Source organism: Brassica napus, chromosome C1, assembly GCF_020379485.1.
Source record: "Brassica napus cultivar Da-Ae chromosome C1, Da-Ae, whole genome shotgun sequence".
NCBI lineage: Eukaryota > Viridiplantae > Streptophyta > Magnoliopsida > Brassicales > Brassicaceae > Brassica > Brassica napus.
Window position 1 is genome coordinate 96,238 of NC_063444.1, and position 17,273 is coordinate 113,510.

At 41.3% G+C, this 17,273-nt stretch overlaps 5 protein-coding genes across 8 annotated transcripts; all 5 read right to left on the reverse strand.

Moving 5' to 3' along the window:
• Positions 1 to 69: 69 nt before the first annotated feature.
• On the reverse strand, positions 70 to 1,640 carry LOC106438869 (cysteine protease RD19A). Its single transcript, XM_013880154.3, has 3 exons — positions 1,072 to 1,640; positions 891 to 1,010; positions 70 to 711 (listed from the first exon to the last, which is right to left on the reverse strand). Exons 1-3 carry the CDS (start codon positions 1,525 to 1,527, stop codon positions 184 to 186), a joined length of 1,104 nt encoding a protein of 367 aa, XP_013735608.1. The 5' UTR covers positions 1,528 to 1,640; the 3' UTR covers positions 70 to 183.
• Positions 1,641 to 6,140: 4,500 nt separating this feature from the next.
• LOC106438879 (probable receptor-like protein kinase At4g39110) lies at positions 6,141 to 9,282 on the reverse strand. Its single transcript, XM_013880167.3, has one exon. It carries the CDS (start codon positions 8,907 to 8,909, stop codon positions 6,162 to 6,164), a length of 2,748 nt encoding a protein of 915 aa, XP_013735621.3. The 5' UTR covers positions 8,910 to 9,282; the 3' UTR covers positions 6,141 to 6,161.
• A 1,160-nt stretch (positions 9,283 to 10,442) lies between these two features.
• Positions 10,443 to 11,355, reverse strand: LOC106373735 (late embryogenesis abundant protein). The gene is made up of 2 exons (XM_013813870.3): positions 11,025 to 11,355; positions 10,443 to 10,927 (listed from the first exon to the last, which is right to left on the reverse strand). Exons 1-2 carry the CDS (start codon positions 11,286 to 11,288, stop codon positions 10,742 to 10,744), a joined length of 450 nt encoding a protein of 149 aa, XP_013669324.1. The 5' UTR covers positions 11,289 to 11,355; the 3' UTR covers positions 10,443 to 10,741.
• A 455-nt stretch (positions 11,356 to 11,810) lies between these two features.
• LOC106438887 lies at positions 11,811 to 14,306 on the reverse strand. Of its 4 annotated transcripts, none has more exons than XM_013880201.3 (5): positions 14,062 to 14,306; positions 13,363 to 13,664; positions 13,125 to 13,171; positions 12,089 to 13,022; positions 11,811 to 11,999 (listed from the first exon to the last, which is right to left on the reverse strand). In XM_013880201.3, the coding sequence occupies exons 2-4, from the start codon at positions 13,637 to 13,639 to the stop codon at positions 12,093 to 12,095; spliced, it is 1,254 nt and encodes a 417-aa protein (XP_013735655.1). In that variant the 5' UTR covers positions 13,640 to 13,664; positions 14,062 to 14,306; the 3' UTR covers positions 11,811 to 11,999; positions 12,089 to 12,092. The 4 variants fall into 4 exon arrangements, with proteins under 4 accessions (XP_013735655.1, XP_013735640.1, XP_013735631.1 ...); XM_013880186.3 differs by having other exon boundaries at positions 12,082 to 13,022; XM_013880177.3 differs by having other exon boundaries at positions 11,811 to 13,022.
• Positions 14,307 to 14,614: 308 nt separating this feature from the next.
• Positions 14,615 to 17,128, reverse strand: LOC106438914 (chaperone protein dnaJ 10). Its single transcript, XM_013880212.3, has 10 exons — positions 16,999 to 17,128; positions 16,660 to 16,762; positions 16,374 to 16,433; positions 16,183 to 16,265; positions 15,921 to 16,086; positions 15,709 to 15,838; positions 15,452 to 15,610; positions 15,187 to 15,359; positions 15,019 to 15,099; positions 14,615 to 14,929 (listed from the first exon to the last, which is right to left on the reverse strand). The coding sequence occupies exons 2-10, from the start codon at positions 16,744 to 16,746 to the stop codon at positions 14,834 to 14,836; spliced, it is 1,035 nt and encodes a 344-aa protein (XP_013735666.1). The 5' UTR covers positions 16,747 to 16,762; positions 16,999 to 17,128; the 3' UTR covers positions 14,615 to 14,833.
• Between the last annotated feature and the right edge of the window lie 145 nt (positions 17,129 to 17,273).

Consider the following 17,273-nt stretch of genomic DNA (forward strand, 5'->3'; position numbering starts at 1 on the left):
CTTACCAGGCAGGCTCATATAAGAACGTTGTGCGTCGTCTTATGTTCAATATTTCAACTCAACCGCCGATTGTCATGATATGGATTTGCTTAAAAAGAGGATGCATTCTATTTACAAACTTCATCTTTCTTTATAAAAAAAAGCAGAGAGAAATAAAGAGTCAATGCAGAGAGTGCTCGCTCACTAATGAGCGGTGGTAGAGACAGCGGCTGTAACGGTGGAGACAAGACTGTCAACGCCGCAAATGTTACGGCCTTTGCAGATTTTGTAGAAACCATTCTCACCCCAAGTCTCTCCCCACGAGTTTTTGATGATCCAGTAAGGCTTCTCCTTGAACCTAGCAGGAGCGTAACCAGCGGATCCATAGCCCACCAATAAGACACCGTGGTTGAGCCTCCGGGTGCAAATGTAAGGGCAGGAGACTCCGCCAATGTAAGTCTGCATATAAGCAGCGTTGATGGCAACTGCAAGAGGTCCGTTTTTAACAAGGTTGGCAGCAATCTGGTCTTCGTCGATGGAGATGACACTGAAGTTGGAGACAGAGGCAACGATCTTGGACTTGTCTAGCTTGCAGATGGGGCCGTCCTTGCCGGTGTAAGGATAGTCTTCTTCTTTCATGAGGCCTCCGGTTTTGAGGGTGTATTCAAAAGCACTGTTCATGAGGCCACCATTGCAACCAGAGTCGCATGAACCCGCCTCCTCGGGGTCACACTGCATACACAGAGATATGATAATCCGACTAGCTTCACAGAGATATTACTAGTAAAGCAAATTGAGAATTAGACTAATTATACTTAGTTTCTAACACAAGACACAAACTGATTTATCTTTAATCCTTTATATGTTAAAAAAAAAGCCATAAAAGAAAAGAGAAAGAGAAGGAGTGAAACCTCATGATCACAGTCAACGAGCTGTTGTTCGCTAAGGCTGACGAGTTTGCCGGTGGCTAGGAAGTTAGCACCTTCAAGAGCTCCGGTGGCGCTAAAACTCCAGCAAGAGCCGCATGATCCCTAATCATAATTTGATCAGACGTTACAAACTTGACGTCATCATCTATTAATGCAAGAATACCTGATTTTTGACGGGGGTGACGGCTCCGTGATCTCTCCAATCAAAATCCTCAGGGAGATTCTCGGTTGGGAGAATCGGAGCCTTGTTGGCGTCTTTGGGAAGCTTAAACCCTCCTTTGACTCCGAGATGCTTCTCCCTGAACTCAGACCGAGTCAGATCCGAGAACTGCGTGACGCCGTGACGCGCAGAGGGATCCATCTTCTGGTGGCGCCTCGCTCGCCTCAGATTGGCTTTGAAAACGGAGAATCTGTAATCATGCTCCTCCCCGGAAGCGTAGACCTTTCCGAACTTGCTCTTGAACAGAGTAAAGTGATCTTCGGAGGATAAAACATTTGGCTCGGCTCCTCCATCAACCACCTGCCGGATCACGACATCATCGCCATCGGGGGATGACGAGACGGATACGAGGAGAAAGGAAAGAAGGAGAAGGGAGAAGGAAAGCTTAAGAAGATTCATTTTGGATTTGAATGAAATGAGAGAGGAAGGGATTAATATAGAAGAAGATGAACCCTAAAGGCAAAGCTTATTCAAGGGCTGCGGGAAGAATCTCTCTCTTTCACACGCAACAGTGATTGTATGTAGAAACCCCAAATTGAATCTAATCGGAGGCCATTACCGGCGTCTCTGGCCACCTCGCGTGTAAGGGGGCTCCAGTCTGCCATCATCTGAAGGTTTCTCCCCTACTCTACTCATGGATTCCCTCAAATCAGATTCAAATCCACTAGCGAAAGTCCCAGCTACTGTTGATGTTGCTACTGTCGATCCCAGTGTCGATATGGTTCTTCCAACCAGTGGGACTCCTCTGTTAGCCACTATTTCTGGTGGCTCCTTCTCAGCTTCCCCAAAGGAGTCGGACCAGCCAATCTCCACGGTCACTACTTCTAATGCTTGGTCGAAGCCTCTCTCCATCACTCAACCTTCTTCTGCAGCTACGGTTCTCATGCAGACCTCGAAGGAACTGATAGCCGATTTGTCCAGAGAAACTCAGTGGCCCTCGCTTTCGGCAGCCAACTGTGCTCCATCTCGGCGTCGTCAACCTGTTGCTAGGGCAATCAACGCTTCAAGGCCTTCTCCGCATAATAGCTACTCCTCGAGTGTAACTGCCAAGGTACCACTAGGTATCTGTGATAATGATCCTGAGTATCCTTGGGCTTCAAAAATGGAGAAGTCTAAGAGAAATCTGCATAAGGTCACCTCGCCTGAGTTCCTCGAGGATGGTACGCCAAAGGTACGTATTCCTCGCCATGTCTTACTAGAAGGATTAGAGAACCAGAAGGAATTTGTAATTGGTCAATTCTATCGGTGCTCTGCCCCTGCTTCTGGCTTAATTCAATCTGTTGTTAGTAGAATCTGGGGAACTAGATGCCGGATCTACACTCGTGAGATAGGAAACAACGCTTTTTTGTTTCACATTCCGGATGAGTTTACTCGTAAGTGGGTAGTTCAGAGAGGTATATGGCATGTGGATGATTGTATAATGTTTGTATCTACTTGGGATCCTAAGGGTACTATCACTGTCCCTGAGATATCTACAATCCCGGTTTGGCTTACTCTGAAAGACATTCCCCACCAGCTTTATTCCAAGAAAGGTATAAGCTGGATAGCTTCCGGTATAGGGGCACCGATGCTCACGAGTAAGCCTTGGCTTGATCCTATACTGATGGGTGAGGCAAAAATTCTGGTTGAAGTTAAGTTGGATAGACCATTTCCTCAAAGAGTAGCACTCGAAGATGAAAGTGGTTCAGTATCAATGGTTTCTGTTATATACTCATGGCTGCCTTCTGTGTGCCCTAAGTGTGGGCAGTTAGGTCACAAAGCACCTAGATGCCTTGGTCTCCCTCTGGTTCCAATCAACGCTGTATCTGAAAACTCTTCTGCTGCATATCAGTCTCTCAAAGCTACTAAATCAGCTCCACTAGAATCTCAGGAAAAAACAGATGCTTTATCTTTTGATTCTCAAGGTTGTATTCTTCTTGATCATGAAGGAAGTGGCCTCCCTATAAATGAAAACTCAGAAATAGAAGAACCAAGTAGAGAAGTCACCACAGTCCCCTCTGCTTCAGTTGTGGCTGTAAACACTCCTACAGGCTCTTTCACTGAAAAGGTTCATGTGTCTTGTACACCTTCTGAAATTGTTCAAGTTACTCATGTTACTGCTGTTACTGATGAAAAGGAACTCCCACCACCTACCGTAGTTTCCGTCTCTCCTAATGACGAAACCTGCAAACAATTAGATGTCTCCGTCTCTCCTAATGACGAAACCTGCAAACAATTAGATGTCGCAGAACCTGTTGACTCCTCAACACAATCTGTACCACCAACTCCAGAGGCTCCTTCAGGGAAGTTTGTTGGGAATGTTGATATTGTGGTTGATAACTCTAACTCCTCTCCGTCTTCTGTACCATTTGTTCATGACAACTTATTTGCGGTATTGGATAGTGCTGATGCCAGTGAACCATCGAGTGTCCCACCAGCCAAGGAACTTGTCTTTTCAAATTCTCCATTACCATTTACTTTTGCCTCTCATGATACTTCCCCTACACATCCTCGTGACCCGTTTGTAGATGATGAATCAACACTAAGGTCACGAGGCGGTAGGCCATTAAAGCCATCTCAAAGGCTTAAGGAGATGGAATGGTTTACTGTTACAGGGAAAGGAAAAAGAGGCCGAGGAAGAGGTCCTCATCACTGAGTTCACAACAAAATCTTGTTAAGTGTTGCCTTCATCATACTATGTTGCTTTCGCGTCTCTCTTGACTTTAAAACCGTTGCATGTTGTTTTATCTTTGAACTCTTAAGGTCCCTAAAACCTTATCTCTGTATCTTTCTAGCATTTAAATTGAAAACCTTTTTTCAAAAAAAAAAAAAAAAAACAGTGATTGTATGTATAGGTGTATATAAAGCTTTTTATTAGTTTGGTCGGAGAAATCGGAAGATATTTAATGATAACTTATCCAAGGGGGAAAGAGCCTATTATTAATCAACACGTTTTCATAGCTGATTGGGTGTTTAATTGGATAGGCCCAACTTGTATCTGCCGTGTTGGGCTCTAGAAAGTTATTTACTTTTTTAATCATCCACTTTCCTTGCTTCAATAGTGGAAACTTTCGTTGCAATATTTGTCTCTGTCTTCTCTGAATTGTTTCTTTATGTTCTTATATCATCAAAATAATTTAATATTTTTGAAAAATCATTATTAATAATCTATTGGTTGTTGAATGAAATATGAATCCCTCCCTCCCTGCTCATTCACCAAACTCTCAAGTTCTAAATACAACTATCTTTCACTGACCTCTACATTTTATAGGTTACTGATTATTAATAATCTGAAACTTATTTTACATTTAAAAAGGTTTCTAACACTCTGGCTTAGAAAACACACGCGCAAGAAATGGAACAAATCTACAAAATAGTGCAAATTATAAGATGACTGACCATAAAAACATTCAGAAATAATTAATATATATAACAATAGCATGTGTTTGAGTGTTAGGTTGGGGAAAAAACCAAGGGCGACTGATGAAGGTGTGGTAAATTAAGAAACTGGTTTAAGAAAGAAAAAAAAGCTAAGCACCAACACAAGGTGTGGAACAGTGTGTGCTACTAGAGACTCTACGACACGGGTAGTTTTGATAATTAACATTGCTGTTAACTGCTGCAGAAAATGAAGATGAAGATGATTGCCTATTCTTCTTCTTCCTCTTCTTGTAGGCATCATCTTCATCATCATCATCATCATCATCATCAAGAGGATGGGTTGGTTTCTTTAGATCTTCTAGGCATTTGACATCTGAGATGCAAGCATATGATCTTGCTTTCCCCGAGTAGTACCTTGACAATCCTCTCCTGTTTTTTTTATACCATTCACAAATCCAAAATCAATTAGTAATCCAAAAATCTATAACTTAAACAAGAACTCAATCAATCAATGAGATAATTATTGCAGGTTTTACTTTCTGGGAAGGTTGTTTCTTAGCCCTCCCATGTCAAAAGCGACCAGCTCACTTATGTTTTCCATAGTTCATAGATAGAGGAGACAACAAAAGCAAAAAAACTTTGGCTCTTTTCGTTATCTATTTATATAGCTTACTGAAGGAAAAAGAAAGAGAAAAAGAGAAGACATTTGCTTAATTAAAGGGAATGCTTTCTATTTCTGGTTTTTATTTTATTTTATCATGGTTCTCAATTTTTTTGCATAATCTGTGACTGACCCTAATCTTTTCTCACCTATACTTCCTCTCCTACAAACACTTGGCAAGAGTTTGCTACCCATACATTTTATATACATACAATATAATGAATAAAGATGATCAGCACTAGTGTAACCCATCTAAAGAAAGAAATGGTTTATGTGACCATTATCTAACAGAGGTTGTAGACTAAACACTGATTCCAATCAGTAACAATCAAAGCTTAAATCCAAATTGTCAATGATACACACAAAACATTGAGGTCTTTTTTTGTTCAAAAACAAAACATTGAGGTCATTTTCTTAATTTAGCTAGTTAAGTTTGACATGTGACAGCAGCTTCAACTAGAGTTCATACCAGAGGAGAAACACATTCATCCCAGTTTAAACACCTTGGAGAGGAGTTTATTTGCAAAGAAGTTACCTAAACTTTGGCCTAATGCTTGGTCTAAAAAATATGTATAGACCGTAAAACCAATAACTTCTACGAAAACATGAAGAGTTTTTTGTTATGTACAATGGTATTCTAATTTTTTTAGGAAGATTCATCATCACACACACACACACACACTTAAGTTTCAATGTGAAGTTGTATTAGCAACCTATGATTAACAACTACAACAAAGGAGGATACGTAGATAAATGCATGAGAGCATTTAGTAGTATACATATCCACCCATAAATTACAGTTCATACAAAAAGAAGAAGATAAATTTGACATAATACACACCAAAAATATAAATATCACACAGGTTTCCCTGGACCACCACAAAAACATAAAAAAGAAACAAACATATCGCCTTAAGAAGTCATTTTTCTATTTCAATTACGGTTCATGACAAGAAATTCGTTTTGGTGCATGCTTTCTGTCTTTGTTTTGTTTATATCTGTTAGTTAAGATTTATCTTCCGTTAAGGTTGTTAGCAAACTGAGTAAACATGGCTGTTCCAGAGTGTTCGTCCACGGCCTGAACCTCAGCAGCACCATTGTTCTCTTCCACCTTGGAAGCAACTGGAACACTAGCTGCCGCTGCATTGGTGGTGGGTGCAGGAGTGATTGGAGTTGTATCTGCTGGCGGAACCACCGAGACAGGTGTTACTGGCTCACCGTTCTCAGTCTCCTCGGCCTTGCCCTGAGTGAATGCTTCTTGAAGCTGAAGAGCATATTCCAAGTTCCACAAAACATCTCCCATTGAAGGCCTATCAACACCATAATCTTCCAAACACTTCTCTGCAGCTTCCGCAAACTTCTTCATCGATTCAGGGTTTATCGTCCCAGCCAAATGAGGATCAATGATCTTTTCGAGCATCCCTTTTCGCTTCCATTGCATAGCCCATTCAGCTAAGTTAACCTGTTCTCTTGGTAGCTGAGGGTTGATGGCTGGTCTTGCGCAGAGAGCTTCTAGAAGAACGACACCAAAGGAATAAACATCAGACTTATCGGTAAGTTGCTGTCTCCTAAAGTATTCAGGGTCTAGGTACCCGAAACTTCCTTTCACTGCCGTGCTGACATGGTTCTGTCCAAATTCCACATCTTTAGAAAGACCAAAATCAGCTACTTTGGCAACTAAAGCATCGTCGAGAAGAATGTTGGTCGATTTGACGTCACGGTGGATAATCCCTTGCGCTGTTCCTGTGTGCAGATAGTGAAGCCCACGAGCAGAACCGATACAGATCTCAAGTCGCTGTTTCCAAGTTAGAGGAGCAAGGTTCTTTCCGTATAAGTGATCTCTGAATGGACCATTGGACATGAACTCATAGACCAGGATCATCTCAGAGTTCTCATCACAGTAACCAATCAAGGAGACCAAGTGTCTGTGTCTGAGCTTAGAAAGCATCTGAATCTCTGTCTCAAACTCAGTGATTCCTTGTTCAGACTGTGGGTTACCTCGCTTGACAGCAACTTTGGTTCCGTCGTCGAGGGTTGCAATATAGACATTACCGAATCCTCCAACACCGATAATCTGAGATGCTTCGAAATTCTGCGTAGCATCCTGAAGCTCTGAAAGGGAGAAGTTGCGGCCGAGGCCCATGGTTGAGTTGTACAAGCTGGATTTTTGAGAACCACCTTTGCTCGTCATGAAAGTGCTGTCACCAGCGTGTATCGGTAGCAACCAAGAGGAGAAACTGTTTCTCTTCTGCCAATCTTGTGGCCTCTTCTTCCACTTGTAAACCATGGCTCCAAGGCCAACGAAAGCTCCAAACATCATCACAAACCCCGCGGTCGCAACCATACCGTGTTTACCCATGCCGGTGGTTCTACCATCAACTCCAAACTCTCCGTCAAGGCTGTTCACGGAGTTGCTCATCTTTAAGATCTCAACACCATTCAAGATTGCGTTTGGAGTACCTGTATCTTCTCCCATGGGACTAATCTGCACTAGCAGCTCAGGAGTCATAAGTGTCTCGTTCACAACAATGTCTTTGTAGTAAGGAGCTGCGAGATCGCCGGCGACAGTGGACAAATCCAGCCCAGAAATGGCAGTTTTGCCGTTGATGTACACATTGAAGTACAAGTCATTGAGAGACTTGCTAACGATGTCACAGAAATGAAGCCGGATAAGGTAGTTAAACGCCGGGTTCGAGGGGAAGTTCCAGCTGACGTTGAAGTTAGGAGCAATGGTGTGAGAATCAGCCATTTCAGCAGCTGTTGCATAAACCGTCTGTGGAGCAATCAAAGGTGTAACTCCAGGAGGGTACTTGATTGCGGAAGGGGTCGTCTTGACGTCCTTGGCCAGGTTCTCATCTTTCAAGAACTCCTTATCAGGTATCCAGGTTCTTCCTAATGTGTCGTTCTGAGGCACGATCAAAGGACCACCAACATTGACTCTGTAAACGGACTGGTACGCATAGTCAGACAGACCAGAGAAACCCTTGACTGGGAAAAGGGCTGTGCCGGACTCAGAGATCAGTTCGTCTGGAGCAGAGACAATTTCGATAGCGTTGATGAATGCTGCAGAGCTTTTCATAGGTCTGAACCTGAGGGAGAATTGTGCATCCGTAATGTTGACGAGATACTCCTTCTGGAGAACAGCTTGACTATCATTCTTGTTGTTAGTAATCTTGAAGTTATGAAGCAGCACATACTTCTCTGTTAGAACGGAAAAAGTTGCTTGTTGGAGATCAAACTTGTCGTTAGCCAAGGCCAGGAAATGGAGGCGAACCCAATGCCAACCAGGTCTGGTTAGATGGAACTTGTAGATGGCTTCCTCACGGAAGATCCTTGCAGTCAGGTAGATAGGAGATGCGACCTTGTCTGAAGGTGGGGCCGAGACCTGAATATCATCCTTGGCTTCTATGTATTGGACCGTATCTTGGTCACTGTTAAAGACTCTTCCATCAGGTGTTTTGGATGAAGATTTGCTTCCACAATCAATGAGGATATCATCCGCCGGTTTAAAACCGGTAGCAGGTCCCACGGCAGACGCTGCAGGGCCTGAGAGGAAGAGGAGAATAGCCAGGAGGAGAGCCATGGAAGAAATATCAAAGATGGGAAACGTGCATGTGTTTGGTTTCTTTCTTATCTCCATCCCTCCTAGGTGGGGAAGGAGAGAGAGAAGAGAGAGGGCTGAGGAAGAAAGAAGATAAGAAGGAATGAAGGAGTTTGTTGGATAGCTTGTGGTTGAAGAAAAGAGGGAGAAAAAGGTCATGAAAGCGAGAAATGATTAGTTGTTATATGTGTGGCCAGTTTTGGTATATGCCGTAATTTATTGGTGGATATGATATGGTTTATTTTTAGCAAACAGCTAATTCTGTTATCTAGACAATCTAGAGACAATGCCAATAATAAACAACTCCGGTTCTCTTCTATTTCAAGGATTTAAAAAAAAAAAAAAAAAGAACTAAAACTAAACCTCTAGCCAGAAACCATCAGTTTTTTCAATCAGAAACGCAAATATGAAGCAAGAAAGTGATGAAGAAACATAGAGTAACTAATCAACGTACCAGCGAAACCTTTTCACTGCCACTCAAGTGACTCTAATGCTTGCTGATGAATGTCTGAATCTCCTGCTGCAACTACAAAAAAGTAGATGGGGGATGCTTAGTTAGGCATTCAGGGGTCGCATGATCTTTTGTTTGTGATGAGTTTATGACTGAGAGAAAGAAACCCAGTTTTTTTTTGGGGAATGTTGAACATACTTGTAGCAAATGCACTGGATGAAGCTTCCCACAGAAGTGAGTTCCCGTTCCAATCGGTTATAGTACCTCCAGCGCCTTCTATTACAGGCACCAGAGCTAGAAAATCATATGGCTGGTGAGGAATAACATTGACTTCAATTAGTATGATGTAGAAGAACAGTACCAAATAACGATTGATAAATGAGGCATTCACTTTTGACAAGTCATTCTTAAGGAGTAGCTTTACCTTTAGACCGGATTCAATAACAAGATTGACAAATCCAGAAGACAGGAGAGCGTAAGCATAGCAATCACAGCCGTATAATGGCATCTGTACCTGAAACAACCAAATTTGACAAGCCAGAAAGGTGTCAAAATTAAGAGCATAAAATAAAAGGGATTCAGGGAAATCTATACAATCAACTGGATAAGAAACTTAGTTTGATATATTGATTATTGTGAGATGTGTTGTTCTGAAGCTTTCAAATAAGTTTCATTTGCATGTGTCCATGTTTCAACCTATAAACAATCCCAATTTAAGTACACTCATTAGAGAGGAATAGAAGAGGACCTTGTCTCTAAATCAAACGATGATTTAGTGTTTGATGATTTATATTGTGTGAGAAAGAGATGTGTGCTTGTGGTTTGTAGGAAGAGGAGGTTTAGTTAGAGAATAAAGATTATTCTGAGTGTGCTAATTTGCTTAATTCCTCTCAGGAGCTACACTTTAGGTTCATATAATGTAAAGGAACCTTGTGGTAATTGGTTCTTAATTGCATTGAGCTCAAGTTTTCTACAATTGTATGGCAACTTCTATCTTTTATTGTTATTAAAATTGACGGTTTACCATTATTAGATGCACCAACCTTCACCAATTTCGAATTGGAATTTTAGGGGGTGTCAAGAAACTCTCAGATGCTAATAAGTTTTTGTGTTATTTTTCTGTAAATTTCTAAATTAGTACTTGTGAAGCCAAAAAAACTATTAGCAGTATAATAGTTAGCTTTGTTTAAGACTAGAACCAGTGCATTATTTATCAATTGGAGTAGTGAACATGAGACAATGAAAAACAAAATCATGTAATTTACCAATTAAAGATAACATGCGGAACAATTACAAAAGATCTCGTGGCTTTGGATATGATCATATATAAACTTTTGGGTTGTGTGCACAAGCTAGAGAGAAGCACACAAGCTAGGAGAACATGTTTTTTGTGTTCTACTGGAAGATCTCGTGGCTTTGGATATGATCATATATAAACCCCTACTTTATTTGCACACAAGCTAGAGAGAAGCAACCCAAAAGTTGTAATAATACAATGTAATTGTGACTTTACAGTTTCATAAACAGAGTGATGATAGTTTTACGGATCGTTATGGTTGCCGGAAAGTTTCTCCTTAATCTTGTTAAGGAACCCCTTCTTCTCGTGAGCTTCTTCTGATCCTGATCCGCTCACTGTTGCAGTTGATCGATCGTGCCCCTCTACCTTTGATTTAGTTTCATCCGTTACAGTAGCTCCTTGTCGTGATCCTTGACCATATTCGTCCATCTACATATAAACGTATGGGATGATTAATATGGTTCGTACTTACTTCGTACCATGCGACTAAGCGCCATACTGTACGAATGAGATATATAAATCTTACCGAGTTGGAGGAAGAAATGCCTTTGTTTTCAAGAGGGTTGTGAGACACGGAGATAGGTTGTGCGTGGTGAGGAGTATGGGTGGTCGTGATTGGGGCGGTGATTGGGTGTGGACCGGTGTAGCTGCTCTCCTTCAGGTGAGGGACGGTGGTTGCAACACCTGTCAGGTGCATCGCGTTTCCAAACTCGTCCACCAGCTGAGCTGGCTTGCCTTGTTCGTCCGCGAGGTAGATCGGGTTTCCTCTTTCGTCTCTTATATCCGCCATTCTAATTAGCAAAATTCTCCTCAACTCTCAGTTAAACGTTGCTTCCATAGACATATGCGTGTTTGAAGGAAGCGCTCTGTGTAGTGTATACATGTGCATGGTCGCGACACGTGCTGCGGTATCGCGAACGAAGATGCGTAGGTTATTGCCTCGTACACACACATGTGTGTTCTTTATACGAGCCTACTCATCTCGACATAAATCATTTTCTTGTGTACAATACATATGATCTCGACTGGTGTTTGAACAAATTTGTACATGTATTTCACCGTAAATTATAAGCTTATTTGTTTGTCATTCATCATAATATCTCAAAGGCTTGCTTATCTTTTTATGCATTATACAAAATAGTAATTAACAAACTAAAAGGAGAAACAAATCAATATCTACAGAAAGAAGTTTGATTGAGATCAAGCTGGTAGATGTAATACAAACCACACCCAATCGCTTGTCTTCATAGCCCTGAGTCCATTCTGATCTATGCACATCCTGAATACTTATATATATATATATATATATATATTAATGAGTAAGGATCCAATGTTGTAATTATCCCCAACGATGTATGTGACTTTACATGTGTGAAATACCAATAAAAGAAAAGCCAATGAGGAAAATGTGTGTAACAACAAATAGCCTGTCTTAACTAAATGGTACCGTGCCCGTGTGTCTCGAGTTCTATGCTTCAGACAGAAGAGAGCAAAGCAGCACCTAGAAAAAACAACCACAATCAATCCCTTACGTGTGCAATTCACCGAATTGAGTCTGAGAGATATAGATCGAGAGCACGCACAGCTTACAAGTTCATATTTTGCTGGATTTGGTCCAGAAGAAGCCTTTCTTTTTGACAGCAAGATTCTCTTCAGCGGATTTACTGTTACCTCTGGATCCAAAAGAGAAATGTCTAGCCAAGAAAGGCTTTGCGGCATAACCTTTGACGCTCGAACTCGAGACCAGTTCAGGGCTCTTGTCTGCTGCTGCTCCTGCCATGTGGCTGTGATCATACATTACCAAATCATCGCAATCAAAATCACTGTCCAAAACTCGGTTTCTGAGTCTCTTGTTGTGCCTAGCTTTCAAATCCATCTCAACTTTCAACGCTTTCTCTGACAGCTTCGCCGTTTTCTTCTCACCAAATGTACAGATTGGGCACGACGGGTCGAATTTATCGATTTCCGGTGTCATCTGCTCTAAACACTCACCATGATAGACATGCCCACATGCTAGAATCGCGGACACAGAGAGCTCATTGGTCATGAAGATCTTTTGGCTGCTCCACATGGATTTCTCTGACAATGGTCTAGAGCAGGCACCACAGGTTTGCTGATGATGATTGGACATTACTCGGTTGCCATGATGGTCTATCTTGTCACGATCAATCCCAAAGCAGTCATTATCATAAGACAAAGGCTCGTTGCTGCGAGAAGATGACATCATTTCAGAAGAGGCTTGCAATGACCAACTTTCAGATGGTCCACTCTGAGAAGAATCATATCTCAAAGGAGTTCCCTGCGTCTCTTCAGTTGCTGAGCCTCTACTTAGTGAGTTCATTCCATAGATTCGACTATCTGAGACTTGCTTTGATAGACGAGGGCGCTGTGTCAGTTTAAGTGATGACGACGAACTAGCAGGATGCAAGTAGCTCTGGGGAGAAAGTGGTGATGCTGGGAAAGAAGATGTATGTGAAGGAGATGGATATGAAGGTGCCACAGACTGTGTTGAATCATTTTCTTTCTGTTTAAGAGATAGAGATGCGTAAGAGAGGGGTGCATCAACAAAGGTATAATTTCAAAGATGTAAGAGAAGTCAGCTAGTGATGAAAGAAAGAGGGTTTACCTGCTCGAAGACTGTATCCATGGAAGAGTTTCTTGGGAAAGATAGATCTGCCACAAGAGACACTAATATGATCAAGAGAGATGCATAGGCGAGCTAAGCAGCAAAACAGACAAATCCCATCAATAAAACATACATAGCCACAACTTTCTTCTGCTAATCATGACAATTTAACAGGTTCTGAAGCATGAAATCTAAAGTCACAAGTGAATGGGTTTTCCCTATAGCTGAAATGAATTACCTGAGGCCGGGGATTTCTGCAGTGTATGAGTCCGAAAGCTGTCGAAAGGAGAGCCTTGAGATGATACGAAAGCAGATTCAGATTTGAAGTCAGAGCCATCGTTACCATCAGATAACCAAGTGAGAGATGACTCTTCACCAGCAACACGGCCTCTTCTATTATGATTATCCCAGCGGAAACTCCAAGTAGGAGAATGCCTCCTCTCAGCAGCAGTTGATGAATTAGGAGGCACCAGTACCATTTTGTCACGAGCAGCAACACAACACGCATTCCCCATCTCTGAACTCGCTTCTTGCTACAACCTTAACTTCAAAAAACAACAAGTAAGTTAGAAAACAAAGATTCAGTATAACAATCAAATCATTATAAGCTAGAATCAAAGTCCAGGAAGCAATTTGTAAGATCTCTGAGTCATCGATCTATCCATAAGGGAAGGATAGAAAAGGAATCATATCGAAACTATCACTCACTGCCCACGAGAGTTTCGGAATCACTCTCAACTGCCATGACTCTCTCTTCACTAAGCAAATCCCAAAACTAATCCGATAAAGTAATTAAACTCAGCCTAATTAGCATCCAAACAGATCCGATTTTAAGGCCACGAAATCTGCTGCAAGCCGATTACCCAATATAGAAACCAAAACCCCTAAAATCAAATTCCAAAAGAAACACAATCAAACAGATTCCCAGTGAGCGAACCTGCTCCCGGGAGTCCTTGAACGTCGCCGGAGAAGAGGAAGACGGGGGAAAACAACGGAGAGAGAGCGGTCTGTTAAGCAGTGCGATGATGCGAGAGGGCTGTGCTTTGTTCCAGAGAGAGGGAAAGTGATGAATTACGAGTCTTTTCTCTTAGATTCCGGTACGTCTCCTTTGTATTTGATATTATTACCCATAACCGTACCAAAGTAGTCAAAACCAAATCAAACTAAACCGAGACTGCTCCATTATTTCGATTCATTTTCATCAAATCCTTCATTATATTCTACCACTTAAACCGCTTATCATACTACAACACCCTTTTTAACCATGATTGGACCAAGATATAAATCGGTTCGGCTATGTCAAAAAAGATCGGTTAAGTGCCCTGTGGTGCTGTGACAGTGACACCGTCAGAGTTGTCGTAATTGAAGTGACTTCGGTGGTGAGTAGTGCCAAGTCACGTTAAAAATACGGAGGGAGAATGGAATAATTATCCGGCAACTTTCCCTAGTGACGTCGGTAGATGGGGCCGTTTATAACACAAAACAAACTATATTCCAAAGTAGAAATTTTATTATATTCGAGGGGCCAACTTATTAAAAACACGAAATAACCATGTCCATGTAACAAGTACCTTACATAACACGCGACCTTGTGAAAGCCAACACGGAAGGTAAAAGATTCAATAAAGAAAAGAAAGGGAATTTAAAGACGAAACCTCCACTTCACATAAACATTCAATAACCGATCACTTTGGTTCGAACCGCTAACTTTAAGTCGCCGGTTTAGAGGAATCTCCGGCATCAAGTTTCACGGCGGCATCTTCGTGGCGCAAGCTATTTTCTCTGGAGTACGGTTTCTTAGAACCCTGTAAGAAGAAGATGCAGAGTGTTTCAATCTGTTACGTTAGAGAACAAACACTTTTTTATTGTTGTTTAATATGGGCTAATGGCTCACCTGGAAAATGTTTCCGAGCTTCCTCAACCCTCTTGCTCTAGTTCGAAGAACATCTTTTGAAACACTCGGATCTTTAAGCACCTGAGGGAGTAACAATAAAAAGAAACACCAAGAATTTATCATTACAACGGAATGATTGATGTAGTAATAGGATCATAATTCACATACCGCTTGGCAGACGCGAGATAAGGTTGATTCGATGTCAAGCACATTGATTTGCCAAAGGGATTGAAGCATTGCATCCTTTTTAGCTTCAATGGCCTTCTGAATATGCTCCTCTCTGTTCTCTCCCTGGTTCAGCTTGCTTACTTCGTCCTGCAACACAAGTAACGAAACCGCACCTACGAGAAGAAGAAAAAAAAAGGGATCGTTTTTGGTTTACCCGGAAGCCAAAGAAAACTCAACTTAAAAGATCTGTTTTTATTTAGTTTACCAGAAGCAGCCATCACTTGAGATTTGATCTGGTGGCCTTTGTCACGCACCCACTCAGCTAAGAAGGGCACTTTCATGAGACGTTTGTCCTTTCCGAGTTCTTTCGCAGCTTTTCTTGTGTAAATGTAACCCACAGTGTGCAGCATTGCTTCCCCAAAACCTGACAGCACCCAAAGTAAGTTTTTTTTTTTTTGCCTTTCATTGACTGAGGAGCGGTAAAAAATAAAACACAACTTCTTATAGGGTGACTCTGATTACCAGCTGTTGAGAGTCGCCTTGCCTCAGCGGTAGCCCAATTCACAAATTCATCGGTTTGTCCTTCCACGAATGGTTCGAGTTTGTTCTTCAGCGTAGTGACAAGCTTGTCTTCCCTTTCCTTTTGCATCGCCTGCACACGAAAACACACTGGAATTTATAACCATAGAAAAACACTTCAAGAGAAAAAAAAAAAAAAAAGAAAAACAACTTACTTTGATCTTGTCTTGAAGCAGTTTTTTCCTAATCTCAGGCTCATGGGATTCTACTTCAGCGTCGAGTGATGCAATGGAAGCAAGAGCAAGTTGGCCAATGTAATCCTCAAACAACTCGCTGCCAAAGAGCATGCCAAACACAGCTGCAGGATCGACCATTGCATCCCTGCACAAAAAAAAATTGACATTATTATTATGGGAATAGCAACTAAGCATTAACACCAGTCCACATGATATACTTTTAAGCGAGGGAGAAACTTACTGTTGAACACCTTCTTTGCCATAGTTATCATAGGCAGTTCGCTTCTCGGGATCGCTAAGAACCTGGTAAGCTTCACCTAGTGCCTTCATTCACATAAGCAGTGTTAAAAGTATTCACATAAGAGTGAATTTAAACAAGTAATCCTAGTGAAGCAAATTTATAAGGTAGCAATTTGTCTCATGATTATTAACCTGAAAGTTTTTAGCAGCTTGAGGATCATTAGGGTTCTTGTCTGGATGAACTTGCCTTGCCTGAGAAAAAAAGAGCCAGACAAAATGGTATTTATAATCATAACCAAAAGCTTCCAAATTTGGAATTCTTTTTATATAACGTTTTATATGATCTGATATCGACATATAATTTACATAACCAAATCTACGAATCTAAAGCTATGTGACAAGAAGATACTACTTAAAACTCAGGAGAGATCTAAAACTATGATGATAAGACGGAGAAGGGGAAGAGGGAGTGTGTTACTTTGATATAATAAGCTTTCTTAATGTCAGCAGCTGAGGCATCAGTCTTGACGCCTAACACGTCGTAATACTCACTCTCCTTCACCATTCCCTCAACCTCAAATCTTAAAAAGGAAGGGATACACCAAAACGTAAATTTGTTCAGAGATTCAATACGCAATAAAAATAAAAGCTTGTGGAGATGCGAAACAAACGACTTAAATTTTATTACAGATCTTGGAAAAAAAACCGAAAGAATTTAGGAAATGAAAATCGAAACTGGAACACACAAAATTAAAATCAAAAGCTGGATTCGAGAGGCTGTATATGAATTAACCAGAAGAGGAAGAGAGAGACTTACAAATGTTCGTGGAGCACAAAAGCGAGGAAGGGATTGGATTGGTCTGCAAATAGATTTCAGATTTGGCAAGTTTATTACAGACAGAATAAGGGAGTACTACTATAATTTAAAAACTTTCTGTGCGAGCCACGTGTCCCAAAGTATTTATATCTGGGCTCTATGTTGCAATATATCTCGTACAATTGGACATCTTATTTAGACCCATCAGTCGGCCCACTAAGGGCTCTGACGAATATGTCGATGATGATGATGATGATGATGATGATGATTTTTGG